The sequence below is a fragment of the Myotis myotis genome, unplaced genomic scaffold (assembly GCF_014108235.1).
Source record: "Myotis myotis isolate mMyoMyo1 unplaced genomic scaffold, mMyoMyo1.p scaffold_m19_p_3, whole genome shotgun sequence".
Classification (NCBI taxonomy): Eukaryota; Metazoa; Chordata; class Mammalia; order Chiroptera; family Vespertilionidae; genus Myotis; species Myotis myotis.
Window position 1 is genome coordinate 181,815,986 of NW_023416335.1, and position 24,903 is coordinate 181,840,888.

The window sequence follows — 24,903 nt, forward strand, 5'->3', positions numbered from 1 at the left end:
GCCAAAATCATAATATTCATGTGGAAATGGGTGATCAAAAGTTCTTTCTATGTAGTATATCCCAAAAGGAGAACACCTTATTCATACATTATTCTGGTAAGCATTGACCATTGTCAAATTGACAAATGGTATGTTCTAAAATAGAATAATGATATTATCTCAATTAGTTTAAATAAATCCACAGTGTTTTCTTAATTAAATTTTTCCTTATAGTGATCTCTTATTGTCCACTGGTGTATTACCAATGCCCTGAAGAGTCCACTCAGGAAATATTTATTGAAATGAAATTGCTTGTGTGAGGGCGAGTAGTTGATCAAATGAAGCAGCAAACAAACATTGCCAGAAAAAAGTCAGAAATGGCTTTTGTTTTTCTCACTGGCTTTTTGTTGGAGGGCTTAAAAAATATTTTTTATAGTTCATTGGTTTAATAGTTAAATGTTCTGCTAATAAAAGTATTCCAATTGTTAAGATAGAGTTAAATAAATCATTATTTTATCCATGGAATTTAGGTTTTTCATGGCTTGAATGAGTCAGTAAAATCTGCTGGAAGGAGAGAAGGGACGAGAGAAGTGAAGGAAGATGAGTAGATGACCATGCCAGTGGCTCTGAGAGTTGCCTTATGTACATCATCCTATATAATAAGAGGCTAATATGCAAATTGACCAAACAGTGGAACTACCAGTTGCTATGATGTGCACTGACCACCACAGGGCAGATGCTCAACACAGGAGCTGCTCCCTGGTGGTCAGTGCACTCCCACAGGGGGAGTGCCGCTCAGCCAGAAGCCCTGAGCCAGGCTCATGGCTGTTGAGTGCAGCTGCAGTGATGGGAGCCTCTCCTGCCTCTGAGGCAGTCGGACATCCCCTGAGGGCTCCCAGCCGAGCTGACCCTCCCCGCCCCCCCCCCAACGCCAAGTGCACAAATTTTGTGCACCAAGCCTCTAGTCTCATATAATCATAAAATCCTGTGCGATTTTATCTCCTTTTAGAAACAGGAAACAGGTTTTTGCTGCTGTTGCTGCTGCTTCCCAGATCTTGTTCTGGGCCCAGATTCTTGTCTGGAAACTTGGGATTGCCAGTCAGTCTGGTTCTGGAAGCTCTCTGACAACAAGGAGGGGGCTTTAAGTTGGGTTTTACAAAGCAAACTAAGTATTAGTTGAGAATGAGTGACACCTACTTTTCAAATAAATGATAGTATATTCAAATAGATGTGCAAATATACATGTATAACTCACTGAACTCAGATCAGTCTTCTGTCCTCACTACTGTACCTAATCTGTCCTTGGTAAGGTTACCACTGACCTCCATGTTGCTAAATCCAGTGGCAATTTTTAGCTGTTTTCTTATTTAATTTGTCAGTAGCATTTGATGCAATTTCCCCCCTTCCTTCTTTATATATATATATACTAGAGGCTCGGTGCATGAAATTCATGCATGCGGGGGGCGGGGGTCCCTCAGCCTGGCCTGTACCCTCTCCAATCTGGGACCGCTCGGGGGATGTCCAACTGCCAGTTTAGGCCTGATCCCCAGCAATCGGTCATCCCCCCTACAATCCAGGACCGCTGGCTCCTAACTACTTGCCTGCTGCCTGCCTGTTGCCCCTAACTGCCTCTGCCTGCCAGCCTGATTGCCCCCTAACTGTTCCCCTGCCAGCCTTATTATCACCTAACTGCTCCCCGCCTGCCTGATGGCCCCTAACTGCCTCTGCCTCGGCCCCCGCCACGATGGCTTTGTCTGGAAGGACGTCTGGAAAACTTCCGGTCTAATTAGCATATTACCCTTTTATTAGTATATATATTTAAACCAGGCTTTCAAGACACCACACTTTGCTGTTATTTCTCCCATTCCATTGGCCACTCTTTTTTAGTCTCCTTTACCGATCTCTCATTCTCCTGAGGAGTGCCCCAGCATCCATCCAGATCCTACACCTCTTCTCTTCTCTGTCTACACTCATTCACCAGCTAGTCTCCTAACTTTAAATACCTACTGTATGCTGATCACTCCCAACTTTCTATCTCCAGAGAAGACTGGTTTTCTAACTGTAATCTGATATATCCAATTGTTCACTTGACATTGCCACTTACATGTATAATGGGCATCTCACACTTGACATATTTAAAATTAAGCTCCAGATCATTCTCTTAAATCTTGCCCCTCTCGTAATCTTCCATATCTCAATAAATGGCAAGTCCATCTTTACAGTTGTTCAAGCCAAAAGCCTTGGCATGATTCTTGATTTCTCTCTTTTTTTCTTACCCTATTTCCACTGCATCAGCTCTTCTTCCCAAATATCTCCAGAATCTGCTTACTTCTCACTACCCCTGCACCCTAGTCCAAACCACCAAAATCTTTAGTCTCTTGTTACACGAGACTCCTAACTGGTCTGTCTCTTTCTGCCCATGACATCCTACAGCCTGTTCACACAGCAGCAAGTGATGGTCCCAAAATATGGAATATTGCCATTCCTTTACTCACCATTCAGTGACTTGATTCTCATCTTAGAATAAAACTGTAAGTCTTTACCATACCCTACAAGGCCCTACAGAATTTGTTCGCCAACCTCCCCACCAGTTAACGCTCTGATCTCCTCGCCTACTTCTGTCTCCCTTGCTTACTCATCTCCAGACACAATGGGCTCTTGGCTGTCCTTTCAAAGCCCAGGAATGTTCCCTCCTCCAGGTCTATACCAGTGGTCCCCACCCATATTGGTAAGGCTCACTCCTCATCTCCTTCAGGGATTTGCTTACATGGCTCCTCTGAGTTCTTCCCTGACCACTTGTTTAAGTTGCAGTTCCTCTTCAAAAGCATTTCCTGGTCCACTAATGCCAGTAATTTCTTTCTCTCCACAGTCCAGTCACCACCTGGCATACTGTTCATTTTACTCATTTATCTTTATTTATCATCCATTTCCCACTAGATGGAATATAAGCTCCAGTGGAACAGCGATTACCACTTACTCTCCTGTCACCCAGGACAATTCCTGGAATAGCAGGCACTTAGCAAATCCTTATGCAATAAATGAACAGCTAACTTGAACATAAAGACATAAATCTATATCTAACAATTTATAGATCTAATTAATGTGTTTCGAGTGTTGATTTCAAACCCTCTTCTCAGGAGTGACTGAGAAAGTGCCACATATTACCCTAGATGTGTGAGTGCTGGCCTCTGCCCATTTCTCCTCTGTGTATCCTGCTCTGGAGTCCCCTGGACGGGTCTCTGTTGTGGTCATGCAGGGAATTCTTAATTCTGCGGGCAAATGCTTAGACTTTACACTTTGAGTATTGTATCTTTTTAAAATATATTTTTATTGGTTTTAGAGAGACAGGTAGAGGGAGAGAAAGATAGAAACATCAGTGATGAGAGAGAATCATTGATTGGCTGCCTTCTGCATGCCCCACACTGGGGATGGAGCCCGTAACCCGGGCATGTGCCCTGACCAGGAATCGAACGGTGACCTCCTGGTTCATAGGTCATTGCTCAACCACTGAGCAGTGCCGGCCGGGCTGAGTACTGTATCTTTATTAACTGTATCTCCATAGCTCTGATTGTTCCATTTACATACTAGAAGCCAAGGAAGGGAAACTGTCTTCTTGTGCTGAGTCCAGAGCCTATCTCAGCTACCAATGAGCACAAAGATGTCTCTAAATTTTTTTCTTGTTTGATTATTTTATGCCTAGGCAAGACTTTTATAGTATACATTGATGTATTTATTCCATTTATTCTTTTGGTATAACCCATATTATTTACTTCAGATTTATCCAGGATGGCCTACTTAATATCACTGTAGCTATTTTATGTGTCAGTTATACATAGTAAGGTAAAGAACTCCCACCGTTATGCATTGTTTCAGCCAGCAGGAAATTCTGTATCTGGTGGTTCTTGCTGATCTAGCTAAAAGAGACCGAATGACGCATTTCACTTTCAGGGGCTATTGCTGGGCTTGGATATTCCCTGGTACTATTAATAGCACTTCAGGGAACACTCAGGTACAGTGAGAATTTTTTTCTTCAGTCCAGTTCAATGTTTGCAGAAAGAAAGTCACATGCTGTCTGGTTCAGTTACAAGTCACTTGCCCCTCAGTGCCTCCTAAGTTCTAAACAGACCCACCCAGCGTGTTCAGTTGCTCATAAACACAGCACTGGTTCTCAGCATACTTTTGTGCCTTTGTTTATGCTGCTTTCCCTGCCTGGCCAAACCGCTCATCCCTTAAGATTCATCTTGAGTGAGAAGCCTTTACCTGAGTCGACTTGGCCGAAATGCCTTCTGTCCTTCTCTAGGATTCTCCACAATATTTGGAGCTTACCTCTCTCTTCTACAGCAATTTCAGCGTTACCTTAGAGTCTGCTGCATAAATATATACATCACACTCCACTCACACCCAAAATTGTGAATCCCGAGGCATATGACTTCTGTATCCTTGTATCAATCCGCAACAATTAGCACAGTAAATGCTTAGCAACGTGTGTTGAATGATTATGATCAATTGTATGAATGAATGAAATTGCATTCATTTGCATTTGTTCCCAGCGTATTGCCTTTAAAAATATGTGTGTGGCTTGGATTTTCCCCTTTTCCTTAGCAGATGCTACTATGTGCATGGCCAATTTGATACAGGGGAAAACAAAAAAGGAAAATATACTGCAGAGAGTTTAAAAAAATTTTTTTTAACTTTAAAGGAACAAGCTAGTTTGTTCCTTAACAAACTTCTTGCATCTTTCTTTTTATTACATGTTCCCTTCGCTCTGCCCAAACTCGGTCAAATTCCTCCAAAGGGTCTGCTGTAAACAATGATTTTGTGAGTAGTTGTGTGTTCTCTGCAGTGAAAACCCGCCTTGTTTTCTGTTGCTAGGCAACCCCATTCCAGCTGCCCTTGAAGAAATGTGCGGTGGTGGGAAATGGTGGGATTCTGAAGAAGAGTGGCTGTGGCCGTCAAATAGATGAAGCAAATTTTGTCATGCGGTAAGAGAGAGCACCCACAGCGTGGCCCCTGCCTTTTCTCCTTTCCCCCACCCCTCCCACAAGCCCTGGGGCCTTTGGAAATTAGTCGCTTGTGATTAATCAGTTGTAGCTGCTCTTTAGCTTCTCTTCAAGTTCATACACAAGTGAGTTCAGGAGAAGACCAGGGGGCGCAAGGGAACGTGTGTGCCCCCAGAAAGTACAAAGCTGAGAAAGGTCCAGGGGTCCTGGCAGACCCCCAGAGTGGGAACATGCAGATTTTATTTTAGATTACACAGTCGGGTGCCTAAAACTTTAAAAATTGTTCTGAAGACTAACCCTGCGTGAATATTTTAATGTATTCATGTCATTCTATACCATTTTCTTCTTTGCTTTTCACAAAAGCATTTGTGAGTAGCAGGTGGGATTTGAAGAGGGATTTGATCTGTGTCTGAGGAGGAAAACTGGAGGGAAGGCGAGGGGATAAATTCCGAGCAAGGAGTAAGCTTGGAATAAAGGACTGAGCAGAGTAGTGATGTGAGCATCGCTTTCAGCAGAAAACGGGAGGCTTCTGCAGCAGCGAGTAACTGAATCGCTAAGGCACATCCCACCACGGGCACAGACCACCACACCGTACTGGCACCAACCTGTGCTGTCGGGTGATTTTGACCAGAGTGAGGACAGCAAGTGATTGGACTGACACAATTGGGGATTGTCTGAATGAAAGGAAAGAAGGACGGAGTGTGACAGCATGGAGGGTCCTGGCTGGAAAGCGTGTGAAGTGACAGACCTAGAGTCTGGGCTGAATAGGAAGGGGGGGGACATAAAGGAGAAAGGAAGGGAGGAGCCAAATGGGGCCAAATGATAGGGTCATTCAGGGCCTGGCAGGGGCGGGGGGGGGGGGGGTTGGTGGTGAGGATGAGGGAGGGGTGGAATGTACGAGCTGAAGTCGAAGCATGGCCTGCTGGGGTGTATAATTTTGGAGCTTACCTTCTCCTGGGCTGCTCAGATGCGTTGTAGAAAAAGAAGACATTTGTTATTAAAAAAAATGAAGGCACTCAGAGGATGGGATGCTGAGCAAAGCAAGGAAGTAGATTTGGTTTTTATGTTCATTTTGAAGGATAACAGGTAATGGTCTGAATGGGAAAAGGTAGCCCAGAGAACACCACACCACCTCTGAGCTAAGCGGAGCAGGGAGAGAAGAGACTATTTGGAAGTGTTTCAGGAGAAGCCATATTTGTGGGGAGGACCCGATTTCCTCCCAGAGAATGAGAGTTGGGCGTCTGGATGAGCCATCCCATCCTGGGCACACACATGAGCAGCCTTTTGGGAGACTTTACTGTGGGAAAGACACCAAGGGCTGTGGTAGTGTCCTGAGTCAGGAGAGTGGCCCCAGGGGTGGGAGGGATGGAGATGTAGGAGTGGAAACAATCGCCTGGAGAGCAGAGGTAGAACAGAGACCCTGGGTCAGACTCAAGTACTCACTTCAGTACATTGGCATTAAGTTGAGGCTGAGAAGCCAGCAAGGAAAATAGAGAGGTGGGAGGGCCCTTGCCACAAACTAGCTGTGGAATCTACAGCAAGTCTGTTTTCCTTGGCTGGGCCTCAGCTGTCTAATGTATTTGAAGAAGTGGGAGCAGACACTTCCTCAAGCCTTACCACTGTAGAAGCTCCGATTCTATCTGTGATTGTAGGAATATTGTGTAATTGTAACACAGTTCATGTAGTCGTTTAAACCTTCAAATTGCTCTCAATTATAAATTAATTTGCTCTTTCCAAAGACTATATAAGGAAGAAGGAATAGATAATATTATACTCACAGATTCAGGGAAGTTAAGTGGCTTCAAGAGGTCTTAATGCAGTGTAGAAGGAGGCAGTACAATAAATGTCTTTTTAAATTATTCTCAAGTGCGTATGTGTGTGTCACTATGTTTAGGAAGATGGATATTTTAAAGGTTACATGCAGAAGACTAGGCCCAAGCATCTTAGGGTGTTATCTAGGGGGGCCATATTTATTGCAAAAACCAGACTAAGTTGGCTTTGTATATAATCAGGTGTTGATATATTCAAGTTTAGAAATAATGAGTTCCTGTGATTAGAGTCCCAGCACAGTATGAAGAGGTATAATGTTCATAGATGGATGAGGGCAGTGAGGACTGAAAACAATTCAAAGAAGATAGTATTATAGCTAGAGCTATGTGTGCATGTACCTTTGATTTAATTTCAAGAATAGTGCCATTTCGCCCTAACTGCTTTGGTTCAGTGGATAGAGCATCGGCCTACGGACTGAAGGGTCCCAGGTTCGATTCCAGTCAAGGGCATATACCTTGGTTGCAGGCACATCCTTAGTGGGGAGTGTGCAGAAGGCAGCTGAATTGATGTTTGTCTCTCATCAATGTTTCTGACTATCTCTCTCCCTTTCTCTCTGTAAAAAATCAATAAAATATATTTACAAAAAAAAAGAATAGTGCCATTTTCAAAACATTTGATTTTTTAAAAATTCTTATTTATGGTTTATAATATGGAAGTCATTAAATGTTGATGAATTATTTTAAAATTATTTTTACTTGACTATTTATAGATCTATTTATAAATGGCTGCTCAATACACACTTTTGGAGATCCTTAGAAAATTGAGATAGTATAATATATTCAAGATTAAACATTAAGTAAGGAAATTTGATTAAAAAGGACATGGTACATTTGATTAAAAAGGTGTCTGAACAGTTACAGTTACAGTTACAGTTATGGCCTTACCTGTACACAGTAATATACCAGAGCACAGTCCAAATGTCTTTTAGGATTGGAGTATAGCAATGCTATGATGTTCTTTGGTTAGACATTTTCAAATACATCTAATGCCAAAAGCCAATTTTCCATTTTTCAAAGTAAACATTGGCTTTGTAACCAAAAATAAGAATTTAAAAAATAATATTGTAGAATAAAATTTATCTGGAAGGTCTGCAAGACAGAGCTAAGAGAGAAATTGGGTGGCTCAGGGACACATAATTGTGATGACTTTGGATAAGATAAAACGTGCATGTTTTGCATACTTAAGTACATCCAGTTTAAAAAGCGATTTTAGGGCCTCGCCTTTTTGGCTCAGTGGATAGAGTGTCAGCCTGTGGACCAAAGGGTCTGGGGTTCGATTCTGAGCTAAGGGCACATACCTTGGTTGCAGGCTCCACCGTGGCCCAGGCCCTGGTCGGGGTTTGTGCAGGAGGCAATCAATCGATGTGTTTCTTTCACATTGATATTTCTCTCTTCCACTCTCCCTAAAAATCAATGGAAAAATATCCTCAAGTGAGGATTAACTAAAAAAGAAAAAAAGTGCTTTTAGCATTTTTAAAAAAAGGTTGAAGTCATTATGACTTTTTCCAAGGACATATTTTCATTTTTGTTTGTATAGACTGACTTCTTTCTGTGAAAGATGAGTTCGTTGGCCCAGCCACACTGACATGTACACGCAGTTCTGAAAATATTGTGGCCATTCTGTACCATTTAGTAAATATCAGCCACTGGACTCTCCCCAGGGCTCTCCCTCTCTCCTGGCTGCCCCATCCCACCACCAGGACCAACCCCAACCCCCATCTCTCCGGGACCCAGAGCTACAGGGGAAAGGGGGCTCTGGTCCCCTCTCCCAGGTGCCTTCAACACACACCACTTCGCCCCAAGCAGCTTAGTTTCCATGTGTTTTATATAATGGCCATCAGGTAAGGCTTTGTTTGCAGAAAGTATTCAGTGTGAAAACTGCTTGAAAACCCCTGCTCAAGGTCAGCCCTCAGGCCCTTGCAAGTTTGCATGGTCGGGATTTCTGAGAATGGAGGCCTTTCTCCCTAACACTCTAGCTCCTTATGAAGTCAAGTGCACGTCTGCATCCTGGTGTAATTACCTTGCATCCAAATGAGCAACAGACACAGGCTGTGGGTATTGGAGGCAACCCCTAAGCCGGCTCCAAATCAGATGAGGCTCAAGTGGAGGTGGCAGGAAGGAGTGGGCTTTGCTGCGTGCCCAGCCCTGTGCCAGGTGCTCAGGGTCCAGATTCTCTCCAATCCTATGAGAGGTGTTTTCTTTGCTCCCTTTCCTCCCTCCCTCCTTCCCTTCCTTCTGGATTTACTGAGTACCTGACTGTGCCAGGGGTTGGGGTACAAAGGCAAAGCTAGCATCCCCAAGACCTCACCGCCCACGTGAGAGCATCATCCAGAAAACAGCTGTGACTGGGGTGGGTGCAGGATGCAGGGGGAGCCCCCAAGTGACTCAGGGAGGGTTCTCCAGTGGAGTGAAAGTCGAGCCAGGATTTGAAGGATGAGGAAGGGCATTCAAGGGGGAGGAAACTGCATGTGTGAAGGCAGGGAGGCAGGAAAGAGCCCGCCTGGTCTGGGAACTGTGGGAGGGCGATGGAGCCCAGGTCCAGGAAATCTGCTGGGTAAGGTTGGGTCCCAGAACCTACTACCTGGACCCTCTGCCTCCTTGACCTCCTTTGCTCTTGGCTGCCAGGCCAGGAAGAGGCCTCGTCTCCCTGCACAAAGGGAGGCTTTGAAGCTGGAGAGGAGTGAGGAAGGAGGGGCTAGCAAGCTGGTGTGTATTTTTGGATTGCTTCTCAGAAATCTCCTCCTCCTCTTCCTCTGCCTCCTCCTCCAACACCATGGCAGCTGGGGGAGCCGCCTGTGAGCTGGGCTGAGTTGAGGGGGAGGTGGGCTGGGGGTAGAGACTTCTGCTCCCCGTCTCTGAGCCTCAGTTTTGGCATCTAGGATTATGGGCAGGACAACCCAGTGGCTGGCTCCTGTCAACCCAAGTGCTCCAGGAAGCGGAGGGCCAGGCTGGACTCATTAGGGGGAAGCCTGGGAGGTAAGGGTGGGGTTGGGGAGTACCCTGCATCATCCTGCAGCTGGGGGCTCGGCAAGGCTGTGAGGAGTCACGTAGCCTGTACTTCCCACCAAGCAGCCTGCCCTGGTGCCCACTGCTCTGTCACTGCTGAGGAGCCCCCAGGGGAGTGGGAGACAAGGCCTAGGCACAGACACAGGGATGAATCTCCCTGTGAGCTCCTGCAGTGAGAGGTCTAGGGGGGTCTCCTTTGCTGGGGCACAGGGCATAGCTGTTCCCAGAACCGGATCAAAGCCCCAAAAGGAGGGTCAAGGAGGGGTCTATTTCCTGGGGCTGCTGCTCCGATGACTACAGACTGGCCTAAACAAACAGGAACATGTGCTCTCCCCGTTCTGGGGCCAGAATCTGAAATCAGGGTGTCTGGGGCTGTGCTCTCTGGGAGGGCTCCAGGGGAAGGTCCTTCCTGCCTCTGGGGACTCTTGGCTGAATCCCTTCAATCTTCACATGGCCCTTCTTTCGTCTTCTCGCGCCTTAGGATTTTTTTTTAAATGTAAAGATTCCTTGCCACCCTATTCCCCACCCATCTCCACTACCCAATTCAAAGAATATTTCATTTTTCATCAGTTCTATGATCACATCTTTTAGGTTCAGAAGCCAAGTTAATAAGACACTTTAGCCCAGTGATGGTGAACCTTTTGAGCTCGGCGTGTCAGCATTTTGAAAAACCCTAACTTAACTCTGGTGCCGTGTCACATATAGAAATTTTTTGATATTTGCAACCATAGTAAAACAAAGCCTTATATTTTTGATATTTATTTTATATACTTAAATGCCATTTAACAAAGAAAAATCAACCAAAAAAATGAGTTCGCGTGTCATAGGTTCGCCATCACTGCTTTAGCCATTAATGTCTGTTAATTGTGACAAGCAATAACGCCAATTTTGAAACACTTTTACACAATTATGCCTTATTAAAAACAATTTGACTGTCTTAAATGTGCCTTTTATGTAAATCTTCGTAATGATCAGTTTAGGAGTTGAGCAGCTAAAATTATAGTGTGGGGGGGCAGGAGGGGGGAGGGGGGTAAGAGATCAACCGAAGGACTTGTATGCATGCATATAAGCATAACCAATGGACATAAGACACTGGGGGGTAGGGGAGGCCAGGGGATTGTCAAGGGCGGGGGGGGGGGGGGAAGGACACATATGTAATACCCTTTGTAATACTTTAAGCAATAAAAAAAAAAGTGTTGTTAAAGTCCTACAATTGGCTCCTCTCTGAGGGGGCGTGGCTAGGCTCTGGGGGCGTGGCTGGACTCTAGGGCGGATCGAGCCAGTTTAAAGCCAGATTGAGGAGCAGAGGCCCTGGCTGTGGTGGCGGTTACACGTGGCAGCATGGAGGAGTGCGCTGGCCTCTGCGGCGTGGGCTCTTCGCGGGGACATCGGTGTCGTCAGGAGTGCCAGCGCCCAGCTGAGACGCCAGCGGCCCACAGCAAGCCGTCCCCGGCAGAAAAGCACGTGGAGGTGGACGCGGCAGCGTGGTGCTGTGCGGGGAGTGGAGGAATCGCGAGCCCCATGCCGCCCCCGCCCCCGCCGCCCCCGCACTGCTCGCTGCAGGACCTGCCGGTGGAGATGCTGGTGGAGATCTTCACCTCGCTCCCCGGCACCGATCTGCCCAGCCTGGCCCAGGCCTGCACCAGATTCCACCACATCCTGCACGTCGACAGCATCTGGAGACGGCGCTGCCGCGTGGAGTTTGGCGTTCGTGAAACCTTGCAGAACCTGGAGATGGTCGGTATGTCTTACCGAGAATTCTATGCGAAGCTGTTCCCATACAGACACATTTTGGGGTTGTGGCAGCTAAATTACAGCTGTAGAACACTGCTGAATGTCGTGGTGGACGGCTTATGCATTACTGGCGGGATGTACAGGCCTTCCCCTAACCCCCGTGTGCGTGGCCCAAGACATTTCAAGCCCTCGTTCCGAATTCGCCTGACGGAGCGGCAATCAGCCGCGGTGGAGTGCATGGCAGGCCTCGGCAGGCCCCACCGCGGCCACATGCAGATCCAGGAGGACAGGCTCACCATCCAGTGCAAGAGGACCGACCACCGAACGGATGCACCAACGCGGCTTCGGGGAGAGCGGGGGCGGGGGCGGGTGCAGGAGGACGGACAGCAGTATGACTGCCTGACCTACTCCCGCCTCTACCTCCCGCCTCGCCGCCCGGACGACCTCATCAGGCCAGGCCTCTTCCACCGCAAATACAACGCCTTCGGCCCCACGACCGTCATGCTCAGCTTCCACGGGAAGTACGCCAGGGTCACCAGGCTCATGGGGATCGGCACGAAGGCGCTAGAGATCCACCTCCTGCGCCGCATCCAGCTGCGAGATGGCGAGATCTTCCGCAACTTCAACGAGCTCTCCCGCGTGGTCCGGGAGATTGACGAGCAGGTGACCCGGGAGCAGCAGCAGCAGCGAGAAGACGGGACTGAGGAAAGCCAGGGCCATGGCTGGCAGAGCGCTGCCCAGCCCAGCATCGGGGAGTCCGGGGCTGCAGCCTCGGAGGAGCAGCCTGTCCCGTTCGTTCTGCCTGTGGGCGTGCGCTCAAGTGACCAGAACTACCCCCGAACCTGCAGGATGTGTTTCTATGGCGTGGACATTGATCCCTTCGCTTACCCCAGGCACTGCTGCCCTGGAGCCTTCATCCTGTTCGATGAGGACCACTTCGGGTTCCTCTGGCTGGAGGAGAAATACTTCTTCTGGTACGGCAGAGTCCAGGACACCTTCCCGAATGTGGAGGCGCCATCCCCGCAGGCCTTCCTGGAGCTGCTCAAGGACATTCAGTCTAGTTTTATATTTTAATCTGAATAATTCTTTACTGGCAATTTTTTCAATAGTTTTTCTTCATTTATAAATCTTAAGTGGTTTCCCATTGCTTGTAAAATTAAAACAAAATCTTTTCTAAACAGCTGTATTGAAGTATAATTACCTTATTATATAGATAAACTACTGTTGGTTTATCTATTAAATCAGTTGATGAAAAAAAAAATAAAATAAAATTATAGTGTGCTTTTTCTGAGAAAGGAGCTACAGGGATGTGTCACAGACATTGCACTCAAAGAGAAAGTTGTCCCAGAAGAACTTAAAGCAGATATTCACACCAAAATATAATTTCATTATTTTAGAGGAACGCATTTATAAAATGTTATCTTTTTTGTTTTAAGCATTTCCCTCTGCTGTAGGATTTGGCAGTCAGTACCTTCAAGTTTTTCTTGCGTGTTTATGGTAGGAGGTATGAAGGAACCTAGACATCTGAGGCATGGATCTACCCACAAGGAACACACAGAAAAACAAAGTATTTGCTTCATTTAATAATGACGAAGCAGGTTGACAGCACTCTTTAGCAATATTCAGATTTTATAGTTTTAATGTAGACTGGTTGGTTTTCATATGTTATGAAGGACCATCAAGATCAAAGCTTCTTCAAGAGACAGATGTCCAGATTTTAGCCTGTGTTTGCAAAGATCAATTAAATCACAAGACCACAGTCAGCCCACTGCCAGATGAGCCTGGTTGCTAATGTATAAGCTCACCCCCTCCTGAGGGTCCTCAGAAACCACATGGGGTGTCATGTGACTGCAAGGCCCGAGATGCTTCAAGAGCAGGCTCTGGGACTCGGCTTCCCCCAGGCTCCCCACAGTGTTGGTTCTCAGTGGACACTCAGAAGTCACTGACTAGCTGACTAATCTGTGGGTAGCTGCCACAAAAACCAGTATCTCATTACCAAAGAGCAGATGAAAGGAAGACTCTAAATCAACTGAGACAGGGTTCTACCTAGGATGCCCTGATGTGGTAGGAGTCACAGGGTGAGTAAGAGACAACACCAGGGAACTTGAGCTCATCAGCTGAGTGGGTGCCCGGAAAATTCCATGTCCTGGGGAAAATTTGTTTGGGAAAAATTTATTAGTTGGGGAACTGCAGAGACATTAATATTTGTAAGACCTCTTTACCTACAAACAATGCTTTAGTTTGTTGAAGTAATAAAAGTTAGTGATGCTCGGATGTGGTAGAAGTCAGGTTAGAGATATGGGTGGAGAGGGGAAACTAGGACACAGTAATAAAATAAAACCTAGTGGAAACTTAGATTCATTTGAGATTGTCATAAGTAATAGATGTGTATTTAATTAATTGACAACGCTATTTCTGATATGTGATATTTTTGAGCTTTTACTATGTGTGGGACATAAAGGTAGGGGCTGTTTATATATTTCTCATTTTAATCTTTACAACAACCTTATTGGAAAGGAAGACACTATCTTCATTTGTCTAATGGGGAAACTGAGGCCAGGCTGATGAAATAATTTGTCTAATTTCCCACTGTCAGAAAGCCATGGGATTTGGATTTGCAATTGCCATATTTTCCATTGTAAACATTCATAAGACATGGCCACAAAAAGCAAGAGAGAGAGAGAGAGAGAGAGAGAGAGAGAGAGAGAGAGAGAGAGTGTTATTTCCATCATCAGGAAAACATACTCTCTTCCTTGGCGGACCTGGAATGGTGGATAATCATTTCATTTCTCTAGATGACAGATCACTATGTGCTGGGGGCCAGCCCCAGCAGATCCAGGGGTTCCCCAAAGGTGTGGACGGAGTTGGCAAAGAATGTTTTACACGGAGACAGCATTCAGAACTCTCTAGCTTTCCTTAATCTCGTGGATCTTCCTGTGCCTGGCAGAGGCCAGAGAAAGATCCCAAGTTACACTGTTCTTGTGAGTTTCACTTGTTTACACCATGGTTATACTTCCTGCACCTCCTCAGCCCATTAGATTCCCAGATAAGATCTAGGGAGTGTTATAAGGTCAAGCCTAATTATGCTAAGAGGACTGTGCCCTCTCAGCTGGGAATTGTTTGTGACTTTGCCCACAGGTCAGTCCGAGGCTTAACCCTACATCAGCTCCCTACAACTATGACTTCACCAGTAGTCAACCCATACACTGGTCATGTACACAAAAGGGGGACATGCATTGATTTAGCACATTATAATGGTACATTCAAGGCAGGTTTTGCCTTGAATGTACCATTATAATTTAGAATTTGGGGGGAAAAAAGGGAAAAAAACATACAATTCCTCCCTGTCTCTTGAGGTTTAGAGGTGTGCAGAGTACAGTGTAGGCCCTGTGTCCTCTTGTGTCCCACACTCTCCTGAGCTGCAATTTCAGGTCTAATACTCCCTGTCCTCCCACTTCAAAAATATTTTGAATGGAATAAATTCATTCCAGTTATTTCTCTTTCCTTTCATAGATCATTTACCTCTGCAGCTGATGTTTTCTTTCTTCTAAAATAGGACTAGTTTGTATGACAGTGTTTTGAAGGTGCTGATAGTCATCTGATGTCCATTAAAAGGGAGAGGTGATAAAAGTTATTTGTGAATTGAGCTAGACTTAGTAAAATTCCTATTTTTTGTGATAGCTGACAGTCTGAAGGTAGGTAATTCATTCTAAAATGTTTGTTTTTGTTTCCCTAGATGCAATCTTCCTCCCTTGTCAAGTGAATACACTAAAGATGTTGGATCCAAAAGTCATCTAGTGACAGCTAACCCCAGCATAATTCGGCAAAGGTAAGCATTTATGAGTTCTGTTGGTGAGGGACTAGAGAGGAAAGCTTTTGAAGTACTAAACATCTAAAGACAGTGAGCATAGGAAACAAAGAAGGACACCATCTGGACAGGCAGGAAGGATGAAGAAGGGAATTGTAAATAAACTAGGCAGGATTATGGGAATCCAAACACCATTTCATGCTCCTGCTGGGATTCTGTTTCTTGTCTTCAGAGACGGTAGAAATAACATGAGGACCCATTGTTTTGCTCAAAGAAGCAACACAATATTCTGCTTACTCATTACTACTACTTTCTAATTTGTTGGCTTCGGTCCCAACTTATTGATTGGCATTGATTGTTGAACTGAATTAATATCAGTTTTGTTAAGAATAAAGATAAAGAAATGATCAATCTACTGCATATGCTTGCATAAAAATAACAATATTGTCAGAATGTATAGGAGTGCATGATGATATTATATTATATCCACCAGATATGGGAAAGCAAAATGGAAAATTCCTGCTCTAGTATTGATTCCAGAAATCTTGGCAGCTGCTGTGGGAGCTTCTGTGTGCCAATCTCTAGTTGATGAAGCCCATCAGTAGGCTGTTTCTCCAAGGACTGTTCATTGTGGAAAATGACTCAGTCTCTGTGAAAAGCGGAGTCAGACATTGCCTTTAGACTCTCTTGTGTAGCTCGCAATTAAGAGTGAAATATCCAGACATCTGGGCTTTGGTGCTTGTCCTCTAAGGAAGTCCTATGCAAGTGGCCAGCACTTGTGTGTCACTTTTTAAACACTGTTGCACTACTTGTTTTGGCTCTTAGGTAAGTATTCCCATAAAATAGATGTCTGGAAACACAACCAAATAATTTTTAATTTTGAGGGATATTGTGAAATTACCCTTCCAAAACGTACCATTTACTTCCTCTCCAGTAACAGGTAAAACTGCCTGTTTCCTAATCCTAATTATGTATTATTAACCTTTAAATTTTTAACAGTTTGTTGGGTGAAAAATGGTACATTACTTACTTATTTAATATGTATTTTTTTCTGAATACAAGAGGGGCTGAGTGGGTATTGGCTATTAGCACTTCGATGAATTGCCTATTTGTATTTCTTGTTTATTTGTGCTTTTAAAAATATCTTCCATTTGATTTAGAGGAACTGTTTATAATATTGATATTAAATCTTTGTTTGCTATGTATGAAACATATGTTTTCTCCTAATCTGTCACATATCTTTTAACTTATGTCCTGTCAGAACTTAACATTTTTATGTAATTTGTTAATCTTTTTCTTTATAGTTTCTTTTTATAAAAAAAAAATCTTTCCTCGGATGATCTTTCATTTCCACATCTCCTCCAATGAGAAAATATTATATTGTATTTATCTAGTAAATTTATGGTTTCATTTTTCATATTTAAGAAATTTAGTTCATGTGAATATTTTTATTTTTATAACAATAATTTTATTGTTTTCAACAAAGACATGTTCATTATCAGAATTTAAAACAAAAGAGAAAAGTACAAAGAAGGTAAACAACAAATCATCCCAAACCTCCCCATTTGAAAAAAATGGTAATTAATATTAGGTAAACTTTTTTCAGATATTTCATATGTTCTACAGGACTTTGAAGTTATTGTTTTATTATCATCTTAAGTTCTAGTGTTGCCAATCAGAAGTCTAATAGAAATTTAATTTTTGTTCAAGGGAAATCTTTTCTCTCTCCACTGATAACTTTTAAAAATTTTATTTTTATCATTTGAATTCAGATAGTTTACCAACATTTATCTTAGAATGGGTCTTTTGAAATTCATGTTGCTTAGCACATTAATGAGAGGTTCTTTGAGTTGGAAGACTTGAGGGTTTAGTGGTGAAGATTCTGTACTCTAAGATGACTTGGGTTTACTCCCTGTTCACCACTTATGGGCTGTGTGAGCGTGGCTCAGTTACTTAACACTGTCTCCATCAGCTTCCTCATTTGTAAAGCGGGGATAATACTTTTATTATAGTGAATTATACTACATGTGTATATATATGTATACATGTGCATATATATAGGGGCATCCCCAAAAGTGTAAATACACACTTTGAATAATTATAAAGGCAGTGGATGTTAAAATACATTTTATTTTCAAAATTGAGCTATCAGCTGTTAAAGTGTGTATACATTTTTGGGCCCACTCTATATGTGTATGTGCATATATATCTATATATTTTAATTATATATAATGCTTAGAACAGTGCCTGGTATACTGTAAGCACTATATAAGTGTTAGCTATCATTAGTATTATTTTTTATCTCTGAACATTCTTTCTCTCTGATATTTGGAAATATGGAAGCATGGAACAATTAGTTTCTAAAATTTCACTGAAGCCCTGGCTGGTGTAGCTCAGTTGGTTGGGTGTTGTCCTGTGCACTGAAAGATGGCCAGTTTGATTCCTGGTCAGGGCACATGCCCAAGATTGTGGGCTCAATCCCAGTAGGCAGCCAATCGATGTTATACTCTCATAGTGATGTTTCTATCTCTCTTTCCCCTTCTCTCTTCTTCTCTCTCTAAAAATCAATAAACTAGTCTTTAAAAATATGTCATTGAAAATAAAAAATGACAGTCAAATTTGTGAATCAATAAATTGAATGACCAAAGATTAGCTTGATACTTACTTTTTAGGGTGATTTGTTTTTGACGTAGCTAATGTGGAAGGAGAAAATAAAACATCACTCTCTTAAAGTTTAATTATTGACTCTCACTCAATTCTTGAATGTGTGTATTTATTTATTTATTATTTTTCATGGGGGTCTGATCAGGAAGTTGGCAGAAAATCACCAGTGATGATGGTGTCCTTTTGCTTCAATTAAGTGTGTTGGGGCTCTGGGAACCCTAAGGATGAGTAGTTTTTAAATTTGGGATGAGTTTGTCCCAGGTTCAAGAGAATGAACAAAAGGGCAAGAGAACTCACAGAAATATTTTTTGATTATTTAAACATCTTTTACAAATAATTACAGATACAGAAGAAGTTCCAAAAAAAGTATGGGAAGTTCCTATGTACTCTTCATTCATTTTCCCCAATAGAAACATCTTGCATAACCATAATATATTACTTTAACTATTATTTTGATTTGGGAATAACTTTTAAGAAGGAATAGGTGTTCTTGTGGAGTGAAATGAGACATCCAAGGGTAAAAGATTCTGTTTCCATAACTTCATATGTGGAGTTGATAGTAAGACTTTAAAAGGAAAGTGAACAAAAATATTTAGAGCAACATTTGGAGCAAGATGAAGGGAGGAGGGAGAGAAAGAGAGAGAGAGAGAAAGAGAGAGAGAGAGAGAGAGAGAGAGAGAGAGAGAAAGATTGTGTTATTGAGAAAAATTATGAAAACTACAGGAGAAAGGAAAGTGTAAACAATTAAATACTTAAGAGGCAAAATAAACCTGTTGGTTAAGACTTATGTTCAACATAAACAATTAATACAAGGCAAGAAAGAATCATTATGATACAAATCATTATGATTAATCATTTAGTCAGCATTTCCATGTGCTAGATTTTGTGCTATTTATATACATTGCAACATTTAATCCTCAAAACAATCCTAATAGGTAGAATATTTTAAATATGTATTTACAGAAAAAGGAAATGTGATGTGGTAAGTTTAGCCACCTGCTTATACTCACAGTTGCTAGTAATCATTCTGGGACTTCACCCAGACATAGCTCAATCCAAAACCCATGCTCCTAATCAGTTACCATCACACCAGGTGATCTTTCCAGGTGATCCATGCATTGTACAAGGAAACAATCGAGTTTTCATAAGTGACAAGTTATTTTGGAAAGTTTAAATTTTTTCGCTTAAAAATGTATTCAGTGTAGCAAGGTATTTGGATTAAAAATCAAAATGAATATAACTATTCTATTTTGTGAAATAAGGAAATGATATACTATTACAATAGCATCAAGTAATATGATGTACTCAACACACAAAAAAGCAAGCATTCTATGGAAAAAATTTGGAATTTTATTGAGACATTTCAGACAACCTGACTAAATGTATGGATATACCATGTCCATGACTAAAAGACTCAGTATTGTAAAGGCATTAGTGCTATCCAAATTGGTCTATAGATTCATTGAAATTCTAATCACAACCTCAATATGGTTGTGTATCACTTGACAAGTTGAAATGCAGAGCCAAGAATATCAAAGGAGCGCTTGAAGAAAAAAATGGTTGGAAGAGTTACTCTATCAGATATTATAATCCAGTACCTATATATAGCTATTATAATGAAGACAATGTGGTATTGGTGCGGAGATAAACAAACTGATCAGTTAAACAGAACAGGGGCCCCTCGATCAGATCCACATATATAGAGACTCTTAATATATGACAGAGGTAATATTGTAGATCAATGAGAAAAGGAAAAACTTTTCAGAATGATGTTGAGACAGGTGTCTATTTGGAAACAAATGAAATTACATTTCTACCTCATACTTTATACAAAGCATTGTTTCTCGATAGTGGAGACTGAAACTTGAAAAGCAAAACGAAATCTTGTAGGAAACAGCACAGGCTTTGTAATTTATTAAATAAATAGCACTAATTGAAAGGAAAAGACTGATACGTTTGATATATTAAAATAAGGAGCTTTTATTCATAAAAAGACATGCTAAAAGCAGAGCAAGTACAACCACATTATAGAAGAAGACAATTAACCAAGGACTTGCATTCAGAATATATAAATAACTCATTTAATTTAGGAAGAAATTAATATGAAAATCAAAAATCCCAATAAAAAATGTCAGAACCAGATTTCAAAGCACTAGTCTAAATAGCAAGTAAATGAATGAATATATGCTCAACCTCATTAATAATCAGAAAAATGCAAATAAATATTCAAATGAGGCATTATTCCATATCCATCAGGTGGCAACAATTGTTTCAGCTGTTGGTGAGGATGTAAAGCAATAGACAGTAACATATATGCTAGTTGGAGTGAATATAATTACAACCACTTTGGAATGCATTTTGACATTATCTAATGCAGTTGAAGAAGAACCTACCCCATACCTTAGCGGTTCCATTCCTAGCAGTGGTTCTCAACCGTCTGGCCCTTTTAAATACAGTTCCTCATGTTGTGACCCAACCATAAAATTATTTTCGTTGCTACTTCATAACCGTAATGTTGCTACTGTTATGTATCGTAATGTAAATATCTGATATGCAGGATGATCTTAGGCGACCCCTGTGAAAGGGTCATTCGACCGCCAAAGGGGTCACGACCCATAGGTTGAGAACCGCTGCCTAGAGAAAAACAACAGTAACTATAGGGAGAAGTGCATGATAGTTGTTTATAGTAGTTAAACTCTAAAATAGTTATGACACTTGGCTGTGTGGCTCAGTTTTTGGAGTGTCGTCCCGCTCATGGGTTCAATTCCCAGGTAGGGCACATGCCTGGATTGGGGTTCGGTCCTGGTTGGGGCATGTATGAAAGGCAACCAATTGATGTTTCTCTCTCACATTGATGTTTCTCTCTGTGTCTCTCTCACTCTCCCTTTCTCTAAAGTCAGTGAGCATATCCTCGGGTGAGTATTAAAATAAATAAATAGATAACATAATTGATTCTACCACTGTGCATCAGTGATAGAATGAATAAATAGGAAAATGTTTACATAACAGAATACTTTATAGCAATGAACTATATAACTACCCATAATAAAATGGATGAAATTCATAAACCTGATGTTGAGAAAAAATAGTAAGTCATACAAAATACGGTAGAACTTTATATAAAGGTAAAAATAAAATTAACAGTATGGCTGAGGGACACATACAGAGCAAGTAAAACTATGAAGAACAACAGTGGTCCTTCCCAGGGGAAGGAGAGTACTGGATTGGGGAAGTTTTTTATTCACATTTTATACAGTCTTCTCTCAAAGCTGTTCAAACCCAAGATGTTGGCAGTATCTTGCACTTCCATGTGACTGAAAATTAAACTCATTGGGCAAAGCTGTGCAGTGGAAATGCTAAGTACCACTAATTTTCAGCTGTCCTCCAAATTCTTGATTCTTATAAAAAATATTCCACCAAGGTTTATAAGCACTATGAGTTTTCACTACAAAATTCTCTTAGAAAATATCAGTATCAAGATGAAACAGGCTTGCCCAGCCAGGGTGGCTCAGTGGTTGAGCGTTGACCTATGAGATCACAGTGCGATTCCCAGTCAGGGCACATGCCCGGGTTGCGGGCTCGATCCCCAGTGGGTTCTTTTTTTTTTTTTAAATATATTTTATTGATTTTTTACAGAGAGGAAGGGAGAGAGAGAGAGAGTTAGAAACATCGATGAGAGAGAAACATCGATTAGCTGCCTCCTGCACATCTCCTACTGCGGATGTGCCCGCAACCCAGGTACATGCCCTTGACCGGAATCGAACCTGGGACCTTTCAGTCCGCAGACTGACGCTCCATCCACTGAGCCAAACCGGCTTCGGCCCCAGTGGGTTCTTGCAGGAGGCAGCCAATTGATGTTTCTCTCTCATCAAAGTTTCTATCTCTCGAGTATCCCTTCCCTTCCCCTTTCTCTAAAATAAATAAAAACATATTATAAAAAGATAAAACGGGCTTGAGAAAAATTAAATATATATGAGGCCATATGATTATGGTACAAAACAATAAGGTTAGAGAACTTCATATTTGTTGATGGATTTAACAGAAATTACTATCACTTTTTTAGTATACTTGTTTAAATGCATTCTTATTTTTTGAAAAACAGCTATATAGAGGTATAATTAATATTCAAAAAAACCCTGCACATCTTTAATGTATACACTTTGATGAATTTGGGTATATGCATACACCCATGATACTGTCACCGCAGTTAAGGTAATAAATACATCCGTCATCTCCAAATGTTTCCTTGTGCCCTTGTCTGTGTGTATATGTGTGTGGTGTGGTAACAACACTTAACATGAAGTATATCATCTCAGTAAGTTGTTATTCAATGGGTGTAAAATGTGTTCTCTGTGATAGCACCCAGAACAAAAAGATTAGTTAGGATGCCTGTGACACAAGATGAGAAAAGGCTCTGATTACATTTTTATGGGCTGGGAGGAGAGAGCCTGTTCTAATATAGCTGCAGAGCCTGTTGGATGTTCAATTGCTATTGTCCTCTTCCTTTCTTCACTGGGTTTTGCAGGTGGATGGCAGCAATGATCCATGCATAAGATTACTCTTTATCAACATACCAACTAACCGAATGGGTTTTAAATATTTTTGTTTAAATATGCCTTATAAGAATGTTTTAAATCCATCTTTATTTCATTGACCATTTTTAAATCACTTGATTTTTTGGCTACAAAGTTAAATAGCTGGCAAGAATGTATGTTCAGGGCATTATATACTGTGCATAGGCTTTAAATATATACAGTCAAAATCTGAGAAATACAGATTTAACTCTTCTGATGTGACATATCCTCGTAGCAATGTCAGTAATCTTTGTCAAATTGATTCAGTAAGTTGAGTTGACTTTGTGTCAGGAAAGGCAGACTACTTTTTAATTCAAGCACATGCTAAAATGTAACCCCATATAGTAATCTCATTTCTGAACTCTAATTATTGACTATATAAATAAGGTACGGAAATTGCCAAGAGTTTGTCCCCTGAATAAAATAAGGCACAGTCTTTCTGTTTCTTATGTTTTTTGAAATGTTTTTGCTTTCTCTCAAAGGACACTGCCTTAGGAGCTGTTTATCTTGGAAATATTTTTTTTGGTTTGGTGGTCTGGTGGTTTTTACACTCTGCATCCTTGTAATATTTGGGATAATAAGAGGTATGCTTTTATTTTGTAAAGTGGAAAAGGGAAAATTATGAAAGTAGCGTTTGGAAAAGAGAAAGCTGTTTAGACTGTCAAATTAGTCCCGAGCAGATGTTTTAGGAAAGTATCTATGTAGAAGTAGAGGATTTGGAAATTCCTAGGGGGAGAGGGAGATTAAGATTCAAGTGTCATGAGAACCAAGATGCAGAAGCACTCGTTCAACTAATACCTTTTGAAATCTGCTCTGGAAGAGGGAATACAAAGTTGAGTGAAACATGACGCACACACTGGAGTTACTCACAGTCAGTAGACATTGTCAAGGTCTTGGGGTCTACCTAAGGGGCTTTAAGAGGCTCCTTGAACCCCTTCTACAATTTATGCAAAATTTTCATGGATGTATATGTAAGCATCTTTAATTTTCCGAGGGTTGCATTATACAAAAATGGCCCAGACTGAGTCATTATATGATAGCATCATCTAAAAGAAGAAATCAGAGTTCTCAAAGCTTATTTCTCGACTTGCAACAGAGTTGAAACCTCAGTAGCCATTTTTCTTATCACAGCAGTTCCATACATATTTGGGCAAATGATTTTAAAAGATAACAAGTTGAACTAAGTTGACCTATCATGACATTAAGAATTCATTTTTAAGTATGAAATCTCTAACTTGGGAAAGATTGTTATTTGCGGCCACTAAAACAGAGTAGCAGGATTCTGAATGTGTGTTTCTATACAGGCATATTCGAGAAAATAGTATAGGTGTGAGCAGTGTGGGGTTAGAATCTCTTACCTGTGCCATTGAGGTCCCAGCAAGTTGTTTGGCACACAGGACATGCACAGTGTATGTTTATGGAATGAATAAGTAATAGATACATTTAAAAATCTCCAAACTGAATTTTTGGTTTAAATTGTCTTATAAAAGGAAATTCAATGAATTTTTTTGGTGTCAGTTAAAATGCATTTCTTATCTTAAGCTGAGGAGACGAATGTTTTAGTAACAGATATTTCAAAAACAGTATTAGTGGAATGCTTAGCAGGGAAAACCTGGTTATTTTTTTTTTAAGTTGTCATGAATTAGGAAATAAAAAAGCTTCAGAACAAATGCAGTATAAATCACGGTGGAGTTAACCTTTTAAAATTTGTAAGCCTATAGCTTTTGAGTCACTGGGTGAACTTGATATGAGACCCTGGTATTTATTTGAGGTTTCTGTATCCAGTAGAGCCTGGATAGTCTTTCTCATACAAGAGGAAGAGACTTTATCCCATGGTTACTGCCTCTATTTACTAAAGGCAATTGGGAATGTGGAGATATTGCCGGGAAAAACAGTTGTTTATTTTGTGCACTTTTTATTTTATTTTTCACCGTTTTTATTAATTAAAATTTTTTAATGTTGACACTATTGCAGATGTCTTACATTTCCTTCCCCTTTGTCCATCTCCACTGACCCTCACCACCGAACCCTCCCTTGGCCTTCACCACACTATTGTCCCTGACCTTGGGGTCTGCATATATTCTTTAGCTAATCACTTCACATTCTTTATCCAGTTACCCTGCCCCTCTGGCACTCGCCAGTCTGTTCCATGTATACATGTTCCTGGTCCCATTTTGTTCATCAGATCCCACATATTAGTGAGATCATATGTGTATTTATCTTTCTCTGACTGGCTTTTTTTTTTTTTTTTTGCTTAGCATAATACTCTCCAGGTCCATGCATGCTATTGCAAAGGGTAAGAGTTCCAT

At 41.6% G+C, this 24,903-nt stretch overlaps 1 protein-coding gene across 7 annotated transcripts in view; it reads left to right on the forward strand.

Moving 5' to 3' along the window:
• ST8SIA1 (ST8 alpha-N-acetyl-neuraminide alpha-2,8-sialyltransferase 1) overlaps positions 1–24,903 on the forward strand; it is a 144,942-nt gene that overhangs the window by 80,460 nt on the left and 39,579 nt on the right. For 6 of the 7 annotated variants that reach the window (XR_004966008.1, XM_036298719.1, XM_036298720.1 and 3 more), the window contains exons 3-4: positions 4,852–4,961; positions 15,285–15,377. Coding sequence is in view for 6 of the 7 variants with exons in the window: in XM_036298719.1 (XP_036154612.1) it covers positions 4,852–4,961; positions 15,285–15,377 (203 nt within the window). In the remaining variant the exon portion in view is untranslated. Of the gene's footprint in view, positions 1–4,851; positions 4,962–15,284; positions 15,378–23,076; positions 23,105–24,903 lie in introns of those variants that run through there. The other variant, XM_036298723.1, reaches the window with a different exon arrangement.